The sequence below is a fragment of the Neltuma alba genome, unplaced genomic scaffold (genome assembly GCF_004799145.2).
Source record: "Neltuma alba isolate B1F8T4 unplaced genomic scaffold, ASM479914v2 tig00012088_pilon, whole genome shotgun sequence".
Lineage (NCBI taxonomy): Eukaryota > Viridiplantae > Streptophyta > Magnoliopsida > Fabales > Fabaceae > Neltuma > Neltuma alba.
The window spans coordinates 199637-220629 of NW_021636646.1; the positions used below are offsets into that span (position 1 = coordinate 199637).

The window sequence follows — 20993 nt, forward strand, 5'->3', positions numbered from 1 at the left end:
GGACAATATTTTTGCAAAGTTTAAGGTCCCATTTTCTAATTATCTCAGTCTGTGCATAACAAGAAAATTAAAGGATGGAAAAATCAATTATTTTATTATAATTAGAAGGCTACACTTGCTGCGATCGGAATATTCTCCACATGGGGATAAACACCTATAGCCCGCAACCGGGTGGCGTAACAATTATCAACGTTAAGGAATAGAAATTGGACAAACAAAAAATCTCGTTTATTCTCCACCTACTGTTTAACATCCATTGCAATGTTTTAAAAGCCGGACCGGACATAGAACCGGAAAGATCAGCGGGTCATGGTTCATACGGTCAGACCGGTTAGACCGATGGTCGGACCGGTGACGTAATAATTAAATAAAAAATAATATTATATACTTATATAATTATATAAATATTAACAATAAATATGAAACTAAAGAAAAACTATAGTGGCACCTCACCGTCAAACCACCGTTGATCTTCTTTTTAAATTAATAGTAGAGAGGTAATGGGTGGTCCCTCTCGGCTCACACATCCCACAAAAGACAAACAAAAAAATAAATATAAAATATCACTAACTTTCCCTTTCTCTACCAAATCGCCGATAACTGATCCTTCACATTCAGATTTCACTATTCACCTTCTTTCCAAGCCTGCAACTCATGACTTGGTAATTTGAAAGCAGAGAACAATGGAAGAGTCGCACGACAAGGCTTGAAGTTTGAGGTAGTAATTTCGACGGCGTACTCTGTCTGAATGGGTAAGCAATGGAAGGTCAGAATTTCAGTGGCAGCATACTGTACTGCGTCTTCACATTCATAGTCGAGCGAGAGAGCGACTGTCAAAATCCGAAGAATGGAGCTTCTGAATTCTTAGTTTCTCACTTTCTGTTGAATGTCGAGAGGAAGGGAGGATAGACTAAACAATGAACAAGAGACAATGACACAGATTGGGGATTAAGGGGGCTTTCTGGGGATGGATTTCGATTTTTCTTCAACATTATAGGCAACACAAGTCGGCCGTTTGGTTTTTGAAAAACCGCTCCGGCTTCTGGGTGAACTCCGGCTACCGGCCTAACAGCCGGCTTGAAGCGGCCCAACACGGTTGAACTAGCTGAACGGCTAAACCATGCAAGATGAACCGAAAAGTTCTCCGGTCACCGGTCGGACCGGTCTAACCGTCCGATCCGGTCCGGTTTTAAAATCATTGATCCATTGAGTTAACATAGTGCATGTCGGAACTCCACAATACTATAAAAGATCTACTTAACAAGTTCCAAACAGACAAAAATTAAGGGTTTGTTTGGTTGGAAGGCAGTAAAAGAACGGAGGAAAAATGAGTCATTCTCCTTATTTGGTTAAAAATTTTGAAGGAAAGGAAAGCCAAAATGTTCCCTCTCTTCTTCTTCCTTCCCCTATTTTAGCTCCTTTTTAAATTGGGGTTTTTTGAGGGAGTTAAATTTTTAGACCATTATACTCTTATGGTTTTTTAATATTCCACCACTACCCATAAAATATATTATTATAATTTATTTCAAATAAAAAATATATTATCTTAAGTGAAAAATAAAAAAGAGATTATTATAATTAAAAAATATATTATTAAAAAATTATTTAAAAATAAAAATTATTTAAATAAAAATTATAATATTATAAAATTAATTGTTTTTTATAAATATATTATTTATTAAATAATTTTAAAGCTGAAAAAAGGATAGCCTAAAGAGAATAAATTTCATTTTTTTTTTCAGAGCATATAAAATTTGTTAATTTGATTATTTTTAATATATTATTATACTAATTAGAATAAAAAATTACTATACCAATTTTTTAATGTACATATTAACATGATAAGACTGGATTTTCATTAAATTATATAATTTAAATTAAGATGTAAATTAATTTATGTAATATATCAATAAAAAATATAAACTAATATGTAAGGATAAAATAATAAATTGATTATTATCTTATCTTCCCTCCTCTCTTTAAACCAAACAAGAAATCATTAAATATCCTTTCATCTTTTTCTTTTTAATCAAACCAAACAAGATGAGGATAAAACTTTTCTTTTCCTTCCTTGCCCCTCCCCCCTCCCTTCCCTACCCTCTCCTCCTTTCAAACCAAACAGGTCCTAAAAGGACGAACACGCAAATTTAACAAGATGATGATGTGCTCAGAGCATATATACAGGACACTGGTTGAGTTAGATGAGCCTCTTGCCGCTGGTCATCATTCTGGTGAACTCATCAAAATCTATATAGCCATCGCCATCTCCATCTACACCCTTCACCATTTGGATGCAGGCGCTCATGCTGCTTGATTCTCCCAGCCTTTTCAGAACTCGACACAGCTCCTCTGCACTGATCTTCCCATCCCCATCCAAGTCGAATACCTGAAATGCACTTCTCAGCTCACTCTCCTTCACTTTGCCTCCTCCACTGTACATTTCCAAGAACTCCTTGAAGTCGATGAAACCATCTCCATCAGAGTCCATCACTTGAAATGATTTCTCCGCCTCTTCGTTTGGAATACTCTTATTTGTTGCCTTTAAGGCAGCCTTGTACTCTTCCAGCGTTATTTTGCCGTCCTTGTTGGTGTCATATTTAGCAAACACCCATCTTAGCTCCTCTGACTTTGGCTGCGCGCTCCATCCCGACGAAGAAGAATTGGAAATCTGTCGGGTTGATGATGACTTGAAGGTGCTGTTTATGGTGGGTGTGCTTTTTCGCTGGGAAGAGGAGGACTTCCATGAGAAACCATGTTGAAACTTGAGGAAACTCATTTTTGACATCTCCTCTTTAATCTGATGCAAGGGATACGCTAACTTTGATTTTTGTGTGTTGAAGTTGAAGATGGCTGATACTTGGATAAGTCAGATGAGATGACAATAATATATAAGACGCTCTTGGATTCCCTCAGCCGCCCCTAGGGATAGTTTTTTAGTGGAGATTTGATGGAATCTGATTGCGTACGTAGTTGTTCTTATTATCTCAATCCTATGGAATTAAATTAAAGTTGGGATTTGAGAATAAACTTTTCATCAATAATTCTTACGCGTTGAGGAATCAAAGATGGAAAGGATATGTATATTGGAGCAGGTTCAGTGTGGGGATAGGCGGAGGAAAAAAGATGGACGCTGAAAGTGGGAACACGTCTCGCGGAGGAGGATGTTCTGCTCCCACTTGGGCAATCCGTGTATTCACCACCACGCTCACTTGCAAAGTCGAATAAGTACTGTGACACATCACGTCGATCACTTGCCATCACTTTCATTTTATCCCATGCCAAAGACATAACCAATCTCTTCATGGGCTTTTCGAAATACCTTATCAGAATGAAGTGTTCATGCCGTAGTTAAATTACCACGAATCTAGAACATCTATGCAGCCAAGTTGCTCCATAAACCAAATTTCTGTCACTATCTTGGAATACTCCGGTTTGCAATTCAAAGAGCCAAAAGTCACGCATGCACATACATCATCTTTGGTCTTTGTTAAGTCAAGTTTTTCTTCTGCTTTCTGTAATCCTTCATAAACAAATAAACTGGACCCACTTTATGTCAACGTATGCGAGGCAAGACTATTTCACTTGAAGAAAACTCAACCCGATCTTTACGGGTCTTTATTGCCCTTTAAAAGAAGTACTATTCATTAACAGGTCTAAAGACTAGAGTTAACAATTGTTTTGGCGAATCATTCGCCTACAGTTATTTTACTTCAGGTCGCACATATATCAACTTGAAATTGATATTATAAATTACAAGTAATTTTTTAATTATAATTTACGAAATACGAGATAAGTATATAAGAAAAATTTTGTCTTCACTTACATGAAATTTACTTATAAATACTATTCGAAAAAAGTCCTATATTTTTTGCCAGTGATTTTGATCCTAAAGAATTCTTTTCTTTCTCAAAATGATTGCTCGTTGAAGTTTCGGTTTTGTTTTAAAATGTTTAGATTTTCAATAAAACATCAATTTTTTTGTATCGCTCATATATATACACTTTATGAATATAATAAAGTACACTTCATCGTTGCAGAAGTGTGCCAGATGCAGGGTATTCAAATGCCCTGTTTTGTCCCCCCCCCCCCCAAAAAAAAAACCAAATCCGGCATCCCACAATAAGACTCAAACCGGCAACCTAGAAGAGCTCGGATCAGGATGCCATCACAAGAGATTGGCCCCAAGAAAAATTAGAAGGAAAAAAAGTTGCTATCATGGAAACAACCACGTAATTAAGTTTCATTGTTTGTGATAAATCCTCATTTTATCATATTTGTTCATATCTTATTTGAAATTTTTATCAATTTAATTGGGCTTAATTTAATTTATTATGATTAATTTGAAATTTTGAATTAAAAATGGTTGCATGAAAATAGAACTAAAAAAGACAAAAATATGATATTTTTATAATTTATTTTAATTGATTGAAATTTGAAAAGCAAAAGGCAGCAAAGGAGCTACAAATTTGAGAAAATACCAAGAAGTACCTAGAGCAAACTCACCATTTTGAAAGCTGAGGGCACATCTGATTTTTAATGTCTCCTCTTCTTCGAGAGATGGGAGGAGGAGGCGAAGGGTCGCGACCTTGACCTCCTCTTCCATTCACCATCGTCACATCTCTACCTCACTCCATGAACCATCGTCGATCCCTTCCATAGTCACCATTACTATCGACGGCGACCCAATCCTTTCCTCCGTTTGAATTGCAATTCCATCCCACCCCCACCATCAATCATCATCTTCAAGCCGTGACGCCTCCGTCTTTCGTTCTTCTTGCGTGAGTCACTTAGTCCACCTCTTTCCTCCGCTGCAGTGAAGGCAAAATCAACGGAGCTCGGTGGAGCAATCTTAGTTATTGGTTTAATTGTATTGTGATTCTGGAGTTGTCACATTATGGTTATGGTGTAGTTTTCGAATTTGAATGTTGAGAATAATAATTGTGTTTAATTGTTTCATGCTTGACTTCATTGTTTGACATTGAATTGAATTAATTTAGTGTTTAATCTTTTGAGTTAAATTGTTAGTCAGTCTCACGGTAATTAAGATTGCTGGTTTTGACTATGCACAGTTGTTTTAATCTCTTTCAATGTGTGTAATGAAGATTGTTAATTCTGTTTTAAATTCTTAGTTAAAGAGCTCTTTTACAGGTTAATTAATCTAAATTTAAGTACCTGCCTAAACTAAATGATTGATTTGGAAATTAAAATTCCGTAGATCTTTTAAAGCAAGAAGAACATGATTTAAAGCTCTAAAAAGGAATTCATTATAAATTGTCATCTCTTTAGTCAACTTTCTTAAATTTTCAAATTCAATTTACCTTTTTCACTTTATGTTTTTTAAAAAAAGAAGCAAAAAGTAGTATTTAGAGAAGTTTCCGATTTCTTTTGCAAAGTAGTTTTTAAATTTGAAAAATCAACAAAACCCTTTTTAAATAGTAATTTTTGTATTTAGCTAGCTTAGGACTTGAACAATCTTGACTCCAATAGAAGAATGACTTTAGTTTGCATTACTAAATTAATTTTAATTTGATCCTGAGGATTAGTATGTAAGTCGGAAACAACGTGACTCACCTCATACTCTATATAAAACAAAGATCCATTACGTTTTCTTTTCTTCTAGGAATCAATTTTAGGCAACAAGGAGATGCAGATCTCCACCATTAAAGGCAATTGTGAGATGGTAGAAAAAGATTGTACAAGTTAGTGATCGTATTCTTCATGTACCAACACAGCTTCCAAAGAAATAAAAGCCCTCAAGGTTTTTAACCTTTCCTAGGAGTGCAATGTATCATTACCCTCAGCTGTCTTCTCCCAACGCCAAAGACAAATGCTCACAAAATATCAAGAATCTGCAACATGTTAACATTTCTGCGTATAAGGCCAACTAGAAAATCATGAAAGTCTTGAAAGACAAGAAAACAGAGGACTAAACATAAAGAAAACATTTACTTCTAAAATGGTTTTCAAATCTCAGGTTTCTCCAATATAACAATTAAAACGGCGAACTTCCTCGCTTTGAAACAAATTTGGTAGAGATTTACTCACATGTAGGAATGCACTTTTGGCCAGATAAATTGAAGCTAGTCAACCAAGACTTCCCTACACAAACATACCTGCATGGGCATCTCTTGTATGACAATGCCGCTGCTTTCTTCAATGCTCTTGAGAGTGACCACTTCACCACCAACGACCATATTAATGACAACTCCATCTGCACATTTTTGAGCAATTTTAGTAACCTACATATATCCAAACTGCCACTTAACAAAAACTAAAGAACAAGGAATTTGAAAGGACCAGCTGCCAAACAAGTTGCCATGCGCCTCACATATGTTTCCTGCAGGTAGCACAAAAATTATAAGAGAAAATAAACACAGGATCGATTGGAGAAAAAGACAGTGTGATGTAAATACCAAATACTCATAGACATGACTTTCAACGCACACAAACCACATTCTTTCACTTGCTAAAAGACAGTCTGCAGCAAAAATGAAACAAGACAGAAGCCTCGAGAAAAAGGACTAAACCTTCTTTGCTGGCAGTTCATAATTTATCAGAAGATGGCCAGATATTGGAGATTCCCCAGAAGCAAGGAGAGGAAGGCATGCATCTGTTACAACTATCATATGAGACCTTTGCTCATCTTTCCCATCCTCATCTTCATTTTCTGTTCCCACATGGTTTACCTGGCTCCACCTTGCTGTCACTTGCCGAAATTTCTCTAAGATAAGAGCACGTTCTGCTTCAGCAAGGTCACTATACTGACATGCGCAAGTAAAAGAAAAGGATTATAAAGCAATGGGTTAGCAATCATGATAGCGTTCAGTAAAATAACGATCCAAAAATCTAGCATCTGTAAACAAGGAGTGTAGCTCAAATAGCCAACAAGGCATGCAGAATGGGTACCTCAAACACCCCCCAAGGAAAGTATTGGTCAATTGAAAAACACAAGTCCCAGCAAACAAATGATATTCATAAAGCATATATGATAATCACCTGAAGAAAGCTAAACATCAATCGAGATAAACTTGAATTCTAAACCAAGCACTCACTTTTCATCAAATTATAGATGCATTTTACAAATAAAGGACTTCTCAGTTCTTAACATTACTGGAGGGCTAATCTCGTCGCAAAAACGAAAATAATCCATTTAGTCCATGATTGTGTAAACTAGGAAATTGAATACTACACTGCAGATATGACCGGTAAGAAAGTGACTACATTGAGCTGATACCAGAAATGACATCCAACGTACAGATGAGAAAATCACAAAAACGCTCGTTTTACACTGTATTATCAAGAGCAATACAACAACCAGGAACAACAGTAAGAAGAAGGTACCGATTGCATGCCATGAAGAAAAGGGAGACTGAAGCCGCGATTACAATTCTAACCACATGAACTACTCTTGTTTTTTCATCAGCATAAAGAAAAAGCTAACATTTGTCGCCAGCAACCAAAGCATAGACTGAGAATATTCTAATTATGAATCCCCAAAATAAAATCTCAACCAAACCGGGGGGGAAAAAAATTACCAAGACTGACAAAGACATAAAAGGGAGGCTGGAAAAGGCAGAGCAGACAGAGTCAAGCTCATCGCGAGTACTGCAACAGACTACAATGGGTAGGCATGGACGCCGGCCCACCAAACCCAGCAGATCCATCAAAGTTTCCTGAACAATCATTCTATTATCTCATATGAAGTGTTTTCAATTGAATGGGAAAAAATTAAATGGTTGTAAGAATTAAAATAGAGGGGAGAATATAAGGAGAGAAACCATTTTGAACTGTAGCCTGTCCACTGCGAGATAAAAATGGCGCGACTGACTGAAAGAAAACGAAAGCTTTAGTTTTCAGGACAACTGGAGGAGAAACGTATAATTGCAATAGCTGACTAGAGCAATAGAAGAAACGCACAAGAGAGGGCAAAGGAGGAAAATCGATGGAACCTGGAATGGCTATTCTGAGAAGGTGAAAACGAAGCTTCGCCTGCGTCAATGGCCATCGTCTTCAAGCAGACGGTCCGGCAAAGCAACGTCCTTATCGCGCGATCAGTGCCCAAAACGACTGCCGCACGACCAATTACATAATTCACTTGAGAAATAGGATGGATCCGGAGTCCATGCGAGGAGGTAATCCTCCGAAGGAATGCGTGGCAACACCTGTCGATATTTGAAGCGTGAGATTTCATCAATGGTGGAAAATGCTGGCAAGATATCTTCGCTTTTTATTTTGATTTTTCAACCCACCGCCGACGAATGCAAAGCAAATCGCGCGATTGTGTTCTTCAGGCTTCTGGGCTTCTGGGCGTCGGAAAATTTCATTTGCAGACTGGATAATTATAGTGTTGCTGTTGTATATGGTGCGGTAAACTTGTTTGTGAAGGGGGTTTATTTCCTGGTTGCGTCAAATTTCTCAAAGTTTCGGGTACGATATTCAGTTATTTTCACTGCAGGGGTGGGGATACAGCTTGCCAGGCTAAGCCTATAACGCAAGAGCTAACAACTATTTACATCTTTGTTAATGAGAATTCTGTTTTTGTAACATTTTTATGTAATATAAAAATTATATAATGAAATTTTTTCCTTGAGATATTTGATCAAAAGCACCAAATTTTTGTTTTTGATAAAAGAAGCACCAAATTTAAAACATTAAAAAAAAAACAAAAACAAACAAACAAATGCATCGTTGGTTGGCGAGCCTAGCGGCGCGGTCCAACCTCTAAATTCACTGGGAGCTGGATAAATGATTAAAGAGACTGAGCTGATCTGCACCGTCTCATTAACTGCTGAAGCATCTGAATTCGTTGATTTAGTGTGCGGATATGATGGAGACACGTTTCTCCTGGCCTGGACTGTGAGGATTAAGCCCTCTTCCGAGTTCCGAATAGGATGATTATAAAGGAGTAATTGTAAGAACTAAAAAGCACGCCTGGCCCATTAAAAAAAAAAAACAGAGAGAGAGAGCAAGCCTGGCTGAGCCCATCTAACCGATGCCCTCCCTCATCATTCTCTTCCATCTGCAATGTGTTCCCCGCAGTCCTATGCCGGTGCCTGCCTTTTCTTGATCCCACTCCTCCCTCCCTCCTTCCCTCCTTTTTTGTATTAGCAACTTTGTCACCCTTACAAATACAGTATAACATTATACTACCTCTGGTCCTAATTATAAGACCCAATTGACTTATTTGAGAAGATTAAGGAAGTAAGTTAAGTTAGTTATTTGTAATAAATAAGTGTTGTCATTCCTAAAATATCCTTACTAATTAAGTATATTAGCTAGAACTATCATTATTAAAAGGACTATCTTGGAAAAAAATGCATAAATATAAAAGACAAAATGGATTGGGATCTTATAATTAGGACCAAACTAAAAGTCAAACGGGGTCTTATATTAAGGACCGGAGGTAGTATTGTAAATTAACTCTATATACAAGTACATTCATTTGGCTTAAAAAAATAATAATAATTCAATCTCAAGTTGCATCCGATCATGCAAGCCCCAAGGTTCTAAACTTCTAACTTGTACAATGATAGAGTACTGAGTATTTGCCCACAAGCCAACTTTTATTATTATTATTATTTATTAAATTGCTATCGCTATTTACGGGCAAAACACGATCACAATTGTCCCCATAACATTTTGCCGCTTCTGTTCGATATAATTTTATTCCTTTTACTCGCAGGCCGCTTGGATATTCATATTACTAGTAACCATAGCTAGTTCTCTTCATCATCCCGATGAACTCCTCTGCATTCACCTCCCCATCATCTGCACATTTTTAGCCCAAAATGTACCAGGTCACAGACAAACAAAGAAATGATAAAAACTCATCGAAAAAACACAAACAGTAATTTTACCGGCCCCTTCATACAACCTGCCCCCTTTTCTCTCCAACATCGCAATATGCTATTTAAACTAGACTGCTATGTTGCTTAAGCATTTTTTTCCCCCTTTTTATGTGGGGAGTAGCAGCCTTTTCTTTATATAGAACCCATAAACTGCAAAAAATTGTTTCATTCTTTTTGTCAAAATCATGCTGCTAAATGTCACAGGACTAAACAATTATCAGAATTATGAAGCAAATCAATACTTGATCGAGAAACAGAAATATTTTTTTTTTTTTTTAAATTGTGAAGTAATAAAAAAGGATCTTCAGAAGAATTACCCAATCGTAGCGTGACGATATTATCAAAGCAATAATGAACTTTTTCTCATCATACATCTCAGTCATGGCATAGAGAATTAGCAGACCATTTTTCTTATTTTATAATTGCAGTTGTCATCAAAACAATAAGCTACTGCTCGTATTTCAATAGATCCACACATACTGTTCAATGCATATCACTGACCTCTAATAATCAGGAAGATGAAAGAACAGAGTAAATATAAATGCCATGAGGTAGAGATGTGAATTCTCATAGTCCCCTTTTCCCCAATTCTGCACGAGGCATTTCAAACCAATGATTGACGATATCATCCTCAACTACTCCATCCGTCCCCAAATGAGAAACCAATGACTAATTTTCTCAATAACAAGAAGTTTAAGTTTTGCCGGATTAAAAAAAATGCCCCAAGTAAACTGGCTATCCATATCCCTTGAATATATTATTAACAGTTCCACCATACTTTGTCACTAGAGTGTTTCCCAAACATTTTGCTTTAAAAAAATCAGTAATAATAAAGCAGAACCCAGCACATACATATAATAAAACCATGAAATTACATCACACATGTATTTTCAGTGCAGCAAACAATCAGAGCCACAAGGAGGCATTTGTTAACAAGACCTATTTAACACCCATGCCAAGAGAATGACCCATCTAACCGCATCGAGCAACTTAAGAGAAATGAGATGATACATTAACATCACCAATATAAGAAAACTGCATCGCCTACACATTAAATAACATAAATACCATAACGAAGTCTTCTTCACCAATGAAAACAAATGCGCAGTTGGATGCGGATAATTGACTTTCTATGAATTGAAATTTTAACCATGTTATTATGATATGGAAAACTTACGATCGAGGTCTGCTGCCTCAATCATATCCTGAATTTCCCTGACAGTAAAACTTTCACCTAGCTCTTTTGCAATGCTCCGAATGTCTGCTTCAGATATCTTTCCCTGCATGGACACTAAATGAGAGGCTGAAAAATGGGGAGAAGAAGAAGAAAAGGCATAGAGATCATGTATACAAAGTGAAGAACTTCACATTTCCATCTTGATCAATAATCTGGAAAGCTTTCATTAGCTCTTCCATAGTGTCCCTTTCTCCAATTTTGGCTGTCATCATGTGCTCGAACTCATCATATTCAATTGCCCCACTGCCATCCTTATCCACGTCTGCTATCATTTGATTAATTTGCTGGAATAACACAGTGGACCAATTTTTACACATGCGTACAAAACTTTCAAAATAACATCCCAGATCCAAAAATACTAAAGAAGATATACTCAAACCATTGACATCATCCAGGCAAAAAACAACAAAAACAACAAAAATCCATTGACATCATAAAATTAGATTTCATCGCATTCAAAAGCAACAAACTTGGGAGACAACTCTGATTAAGGAGAACTGCAGACAATGCCAAATGATTGAAAGAGGGCAGGGTGAGATAGGCAGGAATGATCGAGAAGGAGATAGATGTCTCTTCTCATTACAAGGCCAAAAAACTATAGACGTATCTTTTCCTCATTACAAGGAGTTTTTACCCTTGGCCACAGCCTCACAACGAGTAAATCATCGGTTGCACCATCCCATCGTAATAAACAAATACACACGCAGAGTTCAGTGAGTGTACTGGATTGTAGATTATACCTCTTCTGTCATCTCAAAACCAAGGGCCCTGTCAAAATAAGATGTCTGTTATGGATATTACAAGGCTGGTTGAGATGACAAAGCCTAAGAGTTTTGAAATAACAGTCATACCTCATGGCAACATTCAGCTCCTTGGCATCAATGGTACCTAAAAATCAACAAGGAATGTCATAAAAATTATTTGAAATTCAAATGAAACTCAATTTTGATACTTAAGTATACAAAACCTGAACAATCCGTGTCAAATAATTCAAATGCTTCCCTAATCTCCTGCTTCTTCTGTTGGCTCAATCCATGATGGCGCCCTCTAGGTTTATGAATTCTCGTAGATTCCCCTCTATATAACGGGCCCTGATACAGGATTCCATTTAATTAGCAAATACATAATGATTGATCAAAATTAATTCTCTTTCCTCAATCACATATGCCTCATACTTTGTTAACATTCCCATATGGTGTTGGAGATGTCATCAACTTTAAACCCACAACTATTTTAATTTTATTTTCAAGAATTGATGTATGGTCAATTAGTTTACCCAGCATGGCAGAGGGTCAGTGGAATAAAGAACATCGTTAAACCTTGCATTTGATCTGTAATTTTATTCCCCTCTTTTAATCTCTTCAACCGCTATATTTTGTTTTAACATTCCACTTCGCAAATGCTTCTAGAATTATTAATAATTGATAGTTAATACTACCTCCGATCCTTAATATAAGAGCTTATTTGAGTTTTAATTTGAACCTAAATATAAGACCCCATTTCACTTTTATCTCTCGTATTTGTGAAACTTTAATATTAGTAGTTATAATCAATGCATTTGATTAAGAAGAATATTTTAAAAAAATAACACATATTTATTATAAATAACTAACTTAACGTATTTTTTTAGTCTCGTCATCAAATTAGTTAACTATTTTTTATAAGGGGGAGATGATGTAGTACGTATAATTCCGAACATGCAAGGTTCCTCTCGGTTTCAGTCATCTTCACTGAAGGAACAGATCAGATCATCTAGGAAATAAAGAGCAGGCAGTTACCAGGGGTAGAATCATCATTTTCAGCACAAACCCCAGATTGAACCAAGATTCCATTACGCAGGGTGGAAAGTCGCCAAAAGTGAAAAGGAGGCAACTCCCCAGAGAGACAGAGGAGGAGATGGAGGAAAACTTACCATCCTGGACTGAAAACTTCCCTGCCGCAGACTTCGAAGAAAGAGCACGAGAAAGACAAAGTGATGATCGGAGCGCCGGCTTTCTAAAAGAGCAGTTAGGCTGCACTACTCTTCTGATGTGTGCCGTTAGATGAATCGCGCGACGTGATGGGCCTTCAGCCACGGCCTCAAGTCCAACAAAGCTAAAAAGAAGGGTGAGTTTTCATTTCCTTTCCGATTGAGTTCGTCTGGACCGTCCGTGGTGAGAAGCGATCGCAGCCGTCCCTTCTTGGCGTGATAAACGTTGCGTTTTTGGTCAAGCGAGTTCAACCCTGGAAAGTGGAATCCCAGCTTGACCGTGTTTTGACTTTTCTCGCAGAAACCACCATCAACACAGGCGTCCCGACGCACGCACGGAAACCGCTGCAAAATGCAGGGGCCTTTCCCGATCTGATTTTCGACATCTTCCTCCAAGTTCTCCCACGTAGCAGCGACCCAGTTAAAGGGAATGTTGCTTCATTTTGCTGACTGTTCCAATGTACGGTCCGTTCTCTTCAAAGTTCAAACCCGTCATTTTTTATTTTTTTTAAATGGAAAAAAAAAACAGTCATTATTGGCCATGAAAAACTCAAAATGATGCTTCATTCTGTTGAATGAGGCTTCACTGTGGCTTGCCAATTCAATTGAAACTGTTGCCGGGGTCAGTGTATGATTCAACAGTGATTTTTGTCGCTGCTTGCTGGTTTTTTTTTTTCTCCCCCTTTTGTCAACGCTGCTTGCTGGTTTAGTCGAGTCAATTGGTCTATGCTTTGCTGGTCTCATGCTGAAGCATTATGTGCAAATGACCATGACTGCGTTATTGAACGGTGATTTTGCTTGCTACTATAACTAAGTTGACGCCTGATTCGGATGCAAGATGCGGATGATTGATGCAATTTGCGCAGATGATTATTACCCTGGCATGAAGGTTCCCTGAAGTCTGAAGGAATTTTCCTAAGATGGAATGGAACCTGAGGAATTATCTCCCAAACAGATGCATTTCTTTAAACTCCTTTTTTCATTTAATTGCAGATAATTTTTTAGCCTTTATATCATTTTACAAATTATCCCCCAACAAAATCTTCACGTTGGCAGAGATTCGAACTCACCACATTGTCCAATGTTAAATTAATCTTTTGTTTAACGAACATTGTCCTGGTTGGCCCAAAAGAAGTAAACGAAAAAAGGAAACCGAAAAGTAGAGAAGGGTTACCGGTGGTTGTCGGCCCAAAAAGTACAATCCATGTCCACCCAAACTGTTCCCCTGCATATGGCCCCATGCAAATTTTTTAGCAATTCGCTGATTTCCAAAGACCCAAAACAACCTCGGGCATTGTTATTACAGAAGAAAATTGAGGAGATGTGGATGGTGGAATAATGTAGAACCAGCATCCTGAGTTCGAGCTTGTCAATTTTGGCGTCAATTGTGCTCCATGACTCGTACAATATCATTGTCCTTTCAAAAGCTCAACCCTTCATCCAATACCGCGGTACAAAAAGGGGGAAAGAATAATCCCCATTTCATTCTGGTCTCGAAGCAGGGATAAATGAAGAGGGTCACATTGTTGCGATTGGCCAGCAAGTAGCAGCGGCCTCACGCCCCTGTTGCTCATTGAGGATGGTATGCCCAATTGAGGGAGAAGGCAGTGTCGTTCCTTTCAACGTTCGCCGTGGTTAAAATATGTTAATCATGAGTTTCCTTGTCAACTTATTTGCTCAAAAGGGGTAAACAAGTTACAAACATCACAATATTAAATTCACACTACATTATTATTTACACCCAGATCTTGAACAGAGGGGTACTGCCATGAAATGAGAGATCCTTTCTGACCTCCCCTTCTACCGCACTACCAAACTAACAACCATGCGTGTATGGCGAGCAAAGATTCCTCCTAAATCCTTGCTATATTATTCTATTTATGCCTTTGCATATCTAGGGAGGGGATATTAATCGCAGTACATTGAAATTTAGAGCATCACGAAATTAAACTAGGAAGGAAAAAATGGCACCAGTGGATGAGGGTGAGCACGTGACACTGTCCTTCATGGTGACACCCGCCACTGAACTATAGGTGATTAATTCTGTCATCTTATCTGCAGAAAGAGTATTGATTTGATGAGGAGAGCAGAGGTGACTCAGTTGCAGACCTTGCTGCTCTTCATCATCACGGGCGAAACAAAGTCAACAGCTTTCAGCTGCTTATTAGAGTGAGGGCCACCACACCCTATTTGGTCTTCGCGCCCTCTCTTGGTGTTGGCGACGCTGCCATGGCTTGTGCTCAACCTAACCCCAAACAGCTTCAAGCTTTCCCCACCAGATCCCTCCCTTTCACCTACCGCGTTTTCGTCGTCATCTTCACCTTCATGTTTGCGGCTGGACCCACAGCTTCCTTGCCGCATGATCCGATGGATCTGATCCTGACCCATCTTCACGTGCTCCTTCAGAAAACTAATCAGCTCCTCGCACCGCTTCTTCGCCTGCGCCAGTTCCCAGCTCAGCACCTCGTTATCCTTTCTCAATTTCTCGTTCTCCCCCGATAAATTCGCCATTTGAGAACTCGTCGTCTCCACCGTTCCTAGATTCTTCGAATCTGGAGAAGAAGTCGAGGTCGATCCCATGTCATCCCCGCCGGAGTTCGACGCCGCAGGCGCCTGCGCCGCGGATTGCACCACGGGTTTCCGACGTTTGATCTCCGCCAACAGCTCTTTCTGTCCTCGTTTAAAATATTCGTTGGCGAATTCCCATTTGTCAGGAACAATCTTACGGAATCCCTGGAAAGAACCCCCAGTTTAAAATTAGCAGTCAATCATGAACGGTAAGTGAAAATTTTCATCATCGGAGTGTGAACCTTGAGCTGTAAATATCTAAACAATGCGGCCCTACTGCATGTGCCAGTTCACCATATTCAGTACACAGTGAGCAGACAGACGACAGTACGACACGACGATCGTCAGGATCTGGGTAATCAATTTATGAATCGGGTTTCCCGTTTCTAGAAGGCAACAATTGATACATACTTTCCCTATTTTGTCGTTAAGCGAAAACGATGGACTTTCATTGGCAAGGTCCATAATTTATTTATTTATTTTTCAAATGTTGAAGATTCATTTAACTAGAAATACTTCAGGCCAAAAAAAAAACAGAAATACTATCAAGTACTACCCTACTAGATATTTAATATTTGGGCACGTTATATCATTATGGGCCAAAAAAAAACTTCAGAATTTCACAATATCCTAAGAATTATTTATTTTTTCTATTTTTAATTATAAGACGTTATTTATTCTACAAACAACAAAAAATATAAATTAATCATTATTCTGTTTACGTTTTCGTAAATATCTTTTAAAGAAAGTTGAATTTATGAGTTATGACTCATGAGGGGAAATGTTGAGGCAATAATATTAAGTATTTTTCCCGCGGAACGCACATTTAGGCTTTTGTTTGGAAAGATACAACTATTCTGCTTTGATAGGCCACCAAACATATAAGACTGCCATGACGTTGCTTGCCATCAAACCCTACGTATGAATAATTGTTTCTTGCCCTCCGGCTCTCCTCCTCTTGGTTAACCGGCATATGCAATACTTGTCTGTTTTTCCGAATTTCGATGCCCGGAACTGCCAGGAGGAGAAAAGCCCTATTTATTGATTTATTTATTTTACAAACTGAGTTTTCAGTTGTCCCATGAAACCAACATGACATGCGTTTTGAAGGCACGTGAATGTCGTATTTTTTGTCTTAAGATGACCCAAGTGATCCCTGATTCCCAGACTTATCAGTTTCTATCGTAAATCAAGATACAATTAATCTCTCATCTCTGATGGATCGGAACTTAACTATGTTTGTTGAGGTAGCTTTAATTTAATTTATCAACTCTGGCAAAAAGGCAGAGCAAGAGATTTCAAGCCAGGAAATTAACACAGGCGATAATGAAAGAGTAAATAAGGGAGGAAATATGAAGAGATCATGTAAGTGAGAAGAGGAAGGGAACGTACATAGGTGTTGAGCTGGCGTACGAAGCTAGAGAAGTTGTTGTGCTTGAAATACTTGGGAAGCAAATCCTTGGCAAAATCCGCATGCTTCCACACCACGAACGTGTTCCCACTTTCACCCCACGATATGACGTCGTCGGTGGCCGGATCATCCACCAACTGGTACGTCTTCGTCAGAAACGGCGCCGGCACCGATCTTTGCGAAGCCATTTCTCCCGATCTATCTCCTCTCCCTTCACTCCACCCACTTCGGTTATCTACTCTTAATTAACTTGATGATGAAATAAAACAAACCAGACTAGCCAACCAAATCAAAAACAAAAACAAAAGAAAAGGAGAAAAATCCCGTATATCTGTGATCTGCTAGTATCCCTTCCTCCCTTCGGGAAAGCCTGCTTGGGACGAGCAACTAAAAAGGAGGAGAGCGGTCAAGAACTCCCAGCCCCAGCAATAAAAACCAGAAAAGAAGAAGCGAGATTGAAGTGGGTGACGATCAGAATTCATGATTGTTCAGACTGGGCGACAAGTCTCATGACTGGACTCTTCCATAACAGAAAAAACCCTGCCCTCCCGGAATGTTAGTTTTGGGCGCCACCCGGTGCCTTTAATACAGAATGTCCGTATCACCACTCTGGGAAGAGAGCGTGACGTGGGTTCTAGAAATTTGGAGAAGCGCAATAATCTTTGTACGCAACCCTCGCCCTCAGAATCGGAAGAAATGCTATGGATATTTAATGTCGAATCCTTTTGTTTTTAAAGAATTATTTCTAGAGATCCTTGTGGTTCTATTAGTGAATTTGTGTTGTTTAAATGATCAACAATACTAGTATTAAATATTTTATTGTGGTAAATTTGTGTTATATGAATCATTAAATATTTATCATTGGACTCATAGATTTAAATTACGTGACTGATAAATTTAACCATCTTTTTAATAATTAATTTATTATAAATTTAGGTGTTTATTACAATTTTCCGGGGAGACATAAGCCCCCCACTGGCGTGGCCCCCCCATCTTTTGATTAATTTTCAAAAGCAAAGGAAGGGATATGAAAAGAATGCGAGACACTTTCAAAGAATGTCACACGCTTTCCTGGACGAAGCTTCTATTATGTTTCTACGTGGAAAGTGGGAGCTGATTTGTTTGGCTTTTCTTCAGAGGCCGGGCTTTCATCATGTTTGACATATAGCAGATATTTTAATATGCGTGGACGCGTGGGTTTGGGGTTAAACTTGACCCCGTTATTATCTAGATTATTAATACAAAACCTATTTAGTTAATTTGAGCATATTAATAAAATTAAATAAATCTTTCGATTTTAATAAGTGTTTATCGATAACGTTAGGTTATATACTTAATAAATTTGTTTTAAAGATAAAATAAATTTAGATTTTATGTTTAAGATTATTAAGTAGCTTCTATGTATATAATTCAGGAGTAACGTTTTGTTAGGAAGGAAGATGAGAGAGGGGGAAGAGTAAGAAGCTTGAAGAAGTGGGTAAGGTGGGTTTTTCTTCCATCCCACCTAACACTTGCCATTTCTCAATTGCTTCTGTTCATCGCCATCCCTGGCTGCCCATTTCTTCTGTTATTAATTATTATTAGTTTATTTAATCGGTCGCTCCCTCTCTTCCTTACTCTCTTAATCTTCTTCCGTTATGCCTTTCCTTTCTGACCCTAAGCTTAGACCCTCCAACTATCCCATGAAGTGAGGCCGAATCAAAGCCAAAAATAGATTAAACACTTAGAAAAAATACCTTCACTCGAGACATAACTTCTTTTACAGGCTTACTCCTATTGCTTCAAACTTAGATCAGACACCCCTAAAATTGAAATCTTCACAGAACATGATCTGTAAAATCAAAATTGGACAAAAGCTGATTCAACCGTACGTATAAGCCATAATCTTTAGATACAGTCGAGTGAAAAAATAAATAAATAAAAAGTTGATAAAAATACGAAATCATAGAGATTTTTTTTGCCATGAAAAAGTTTAGTTGAGTTGGGTCCGGGGCTCACTAGGGCAAGGACATGCTTTCAAATTCAGAGAGCGCTTATAGAGGTACTTACAGATTACTCACGAACAAGATCCTCACATCGGCAGCAGGATTTGAACTTACGACTTTGTAGGTTATGAGCCGACTTCTTATCAACTGGACCAACTCTTATTGGTTGAAATTGGAGAGCTTTGAAAGTACGGAAGGCTGGAAGAGCCGGATTCAAAACCAGAAAACAACAGGGACATCTCTTGTTTGTCTCCGGATCGTTTTCAGTTGGAATTCCACGCTCCAACGCACTCACTCGCCGGAGATGTGGTTGACGCCTCTGTTCATCCATTTGATACATTTGGGCCTAGGTCCCAAAGAAGATCCAATTAACACTTTTAAATTTTATATCTTGCCACGTGCCTCCTTCCGCTCTTTAGTCCTTAGGTCTCCGTCTCTGCCATAAGTCTTCGGCCCCGAGTGTCAAGCGTTTGCTCGGGATCATGTCCAAAAATTTATACATCTTATAGACTTAATATAAAACTCATTTAACTGATTTGATTATATTAAAAAAATTAGGTAAATTAGTTAATTATAAGAAAAGTGACACATTTTTCCTAAAACACCATAATCATCTTTTTTAATACCCTCTCTCCCTCTTCTACTTGATTATAATTGAGAGAGTATGTATAGGGATAATTTAGAGAAAATTGATAAATATAAAAAATATATCTTATATTTATGACTAAAATCAATTTAATAATTAGGTCATATATTAAGGACCAAAAAAGTATTTTGTAAATTATGATTAAAATCTAAACAGGTCCTAAATCTAGCATCCCTTGCCAGATAAAGATGAGAAATCATGATTATCAATTTTCAAAGGAGTCATTGTATCCATAATAACAGCGTCAACAATTTTCTAGCGAATGTTTTAAGTAATAATTCTTTTTTTTTAACCAGCGCTTAAGTAATAATTCTCCTTAATACATTCTTCTGATTCTAAATATCAGATATAGTTAATTAATCCAGGCATATTTAAAAAATTGACCAAGTTACTTATTCTCCATGTTAAGAACAAGATTACCTGAACTCAAATTAACAACTAGGATGAGAGTTTGAAGGACTTACTGCCTCTTTTTCTTAATATAAAAACTAATTTTATTTTCAATTTAATCTTAAATATAAAACTTTAATTCACTCTATCTTTTATATTTTTTTTCTTAAGACAATCCTTATAATAGCTATATATGTTTAGTTAATACGGTTGATAAGCAAAAATATTTTATATAGGACAGCATATATTTATTATAAATAAGTAATTTAAATAATTTTCTTGATCTATTTAAATTAACTAACTAACTCTTATATTAAAAATGTAAGGTAGTATATAATGTTATATTATTTTTCCTTCAGTCCATCTAAGGACATGAACCTGTGCAAAATGCTATATTATTGTCTTGAAAATGTGAAGCTTGTTTACATTTGGTGTGAGATGGGGCAGTATACACTTAAGCGAGGCCAGCGTCCGAGGAAGGTATCTGGGACTCTGGAAAGTCGTGTTTAGCGCATCAAGCGCCTCTGATTCTGATTCTAAAAGAGTGTTTGAAATATTAAAAAAAAAACACTTTTACATAAATTAATTTATTTTGTATATAGTAAAATTATTTTTTAAATTATAGTTTTAAAAAAGTACTTGACAGATAATTGTTGGAGGAATGGATTCGACAGGAGTTATATATATTCTCTTGAAAGAAATTATGTGTCCACTCCATGTGAGAGTTGCATAGAAAAATCAGGAAGGGGTGGGGCCAGCGTCCCTGCGCCACAATAATTTGAGCAGCTCATTTCTGGAAGCATCTGAGCATCATCAATTATTGATCCCCAGGACCAGTGCCCCTCCAGTCCTCTCAATAAGGATCACCCCATTATGAGTTGCGATATATAGGGACACGCGGGCAAAAAATTTTAAAAAAAATTATAATGAGATTCCAAA

The 20993-nt window shown here is 37.5% G+C and overlaps 4 protein-coding genes across 8 annotated transcripts; all 4 read right to left on the reverse strand.

Annotated features, from left to right (window-relative positions):
* Positions 1-2084: 2084 nt before the first annotated feature.
* On the reverse strand, positions 2085-2865 carry LOC114722249 (probable calcium-binding protein CML18). The gene has a single exon (XM_028908232.1). The coding sequence runs from the start codon at positions 2783-2785 to the stop codon at positions 2198-2200; it is 588 nt and encodes a 195-aa protein (XP_028764065.1). The 5' UTR covers positions 2786-2865; the 3' UTR covers positions 2085-2197.
* Positions 2866-5651: 2786 nt separating this feature from the next.
* On the reverse strand, positions 5652-8121 carry LOC114722247 (ATP-dependent RNA helicase eIF4A). Its single transcript, XM_028908231.1, has 7 exons — positions 7950-8121; positions 7779-7827; positions 7536-7673; positions 6528-6761; positions 6298-6337; positions 6114-6211; positions 5652-5849 (listed from the first exon to the last, which is right to left on the reverse strand). The coding sequence occupies exons 1-7, from the start codon at positions 8003-8005 to the stop codon at positions 5832-5834; spliced, it is 633 nt and encodes a 210-aa protein (XP_028764064.1). The 5' UTR covers positions 8006-8121; the 3' UTR covers positions 5652-5831.
* Positions 8122-9425: 1304 nt separating this feature from the next.
* LOC114722251 (caltractin) lies at positions 9426-13385 on the reverse strand. Of its 5 annotated transcripts, none has more exons than XR_003738142.1 (8): positions 12998-13385; positions 12053-12176; positions 11937-11973; positions 11826-11853; positions 11217-11369; positions 11026-11128; positions 9875-9998; positions 9426-9768 (listed from the first exon to the last, which is right to left on the reverse strand). XR_003738142.1 is itself a non-coding variant. In XM_028908235.1 (7 exons), exons 1-7 carry the CDS (start codon positions 12998-13000, stop codon positions 9704-9706), a joined length of 513 nt encoding a protein of 170 aa, XP_028764068.1. In that variant the 5' UTR covers positions 13001-13383; the 3' UTR covers positions 9426-9703. The 5 variants fall into 5 exon arrangements, 2 of the variants coding, with proteins under 2 accessions (XP_028764068.1, XP_028764070.1); XR_003738140.1 differs by having other exon boundaries at positions 9858-9998; XR_003738141.1 differs by having other exon boundaries at positions 9847-9998.
* A 1379-nt stretch (positions 13386-14764) lies between these two features.
* On the reverse strand, positions 14765-17689 carry LOC114722246 (heat shock factor protein HSF24). The gene is made up of 2 exons (XM_028908230.1): positions 17015-17689; positions 14765-15787 (listed from the first exon to the last, which is right to left on the reverse strand). The coding sequence occupies exons 1-2, from the start codon at positions 17219-17221 to the stop codon at positions 15152-15154; spliced, it is 843 nt and encodes a 280-aa protein (XP_028764063.1). The 5' UTR covers positions 17222-17689; the 3' UTR covers positions 14765-15151.
* Between the last annotated feature and the right edge of the window lie 3304 nt (positions 17690-20993).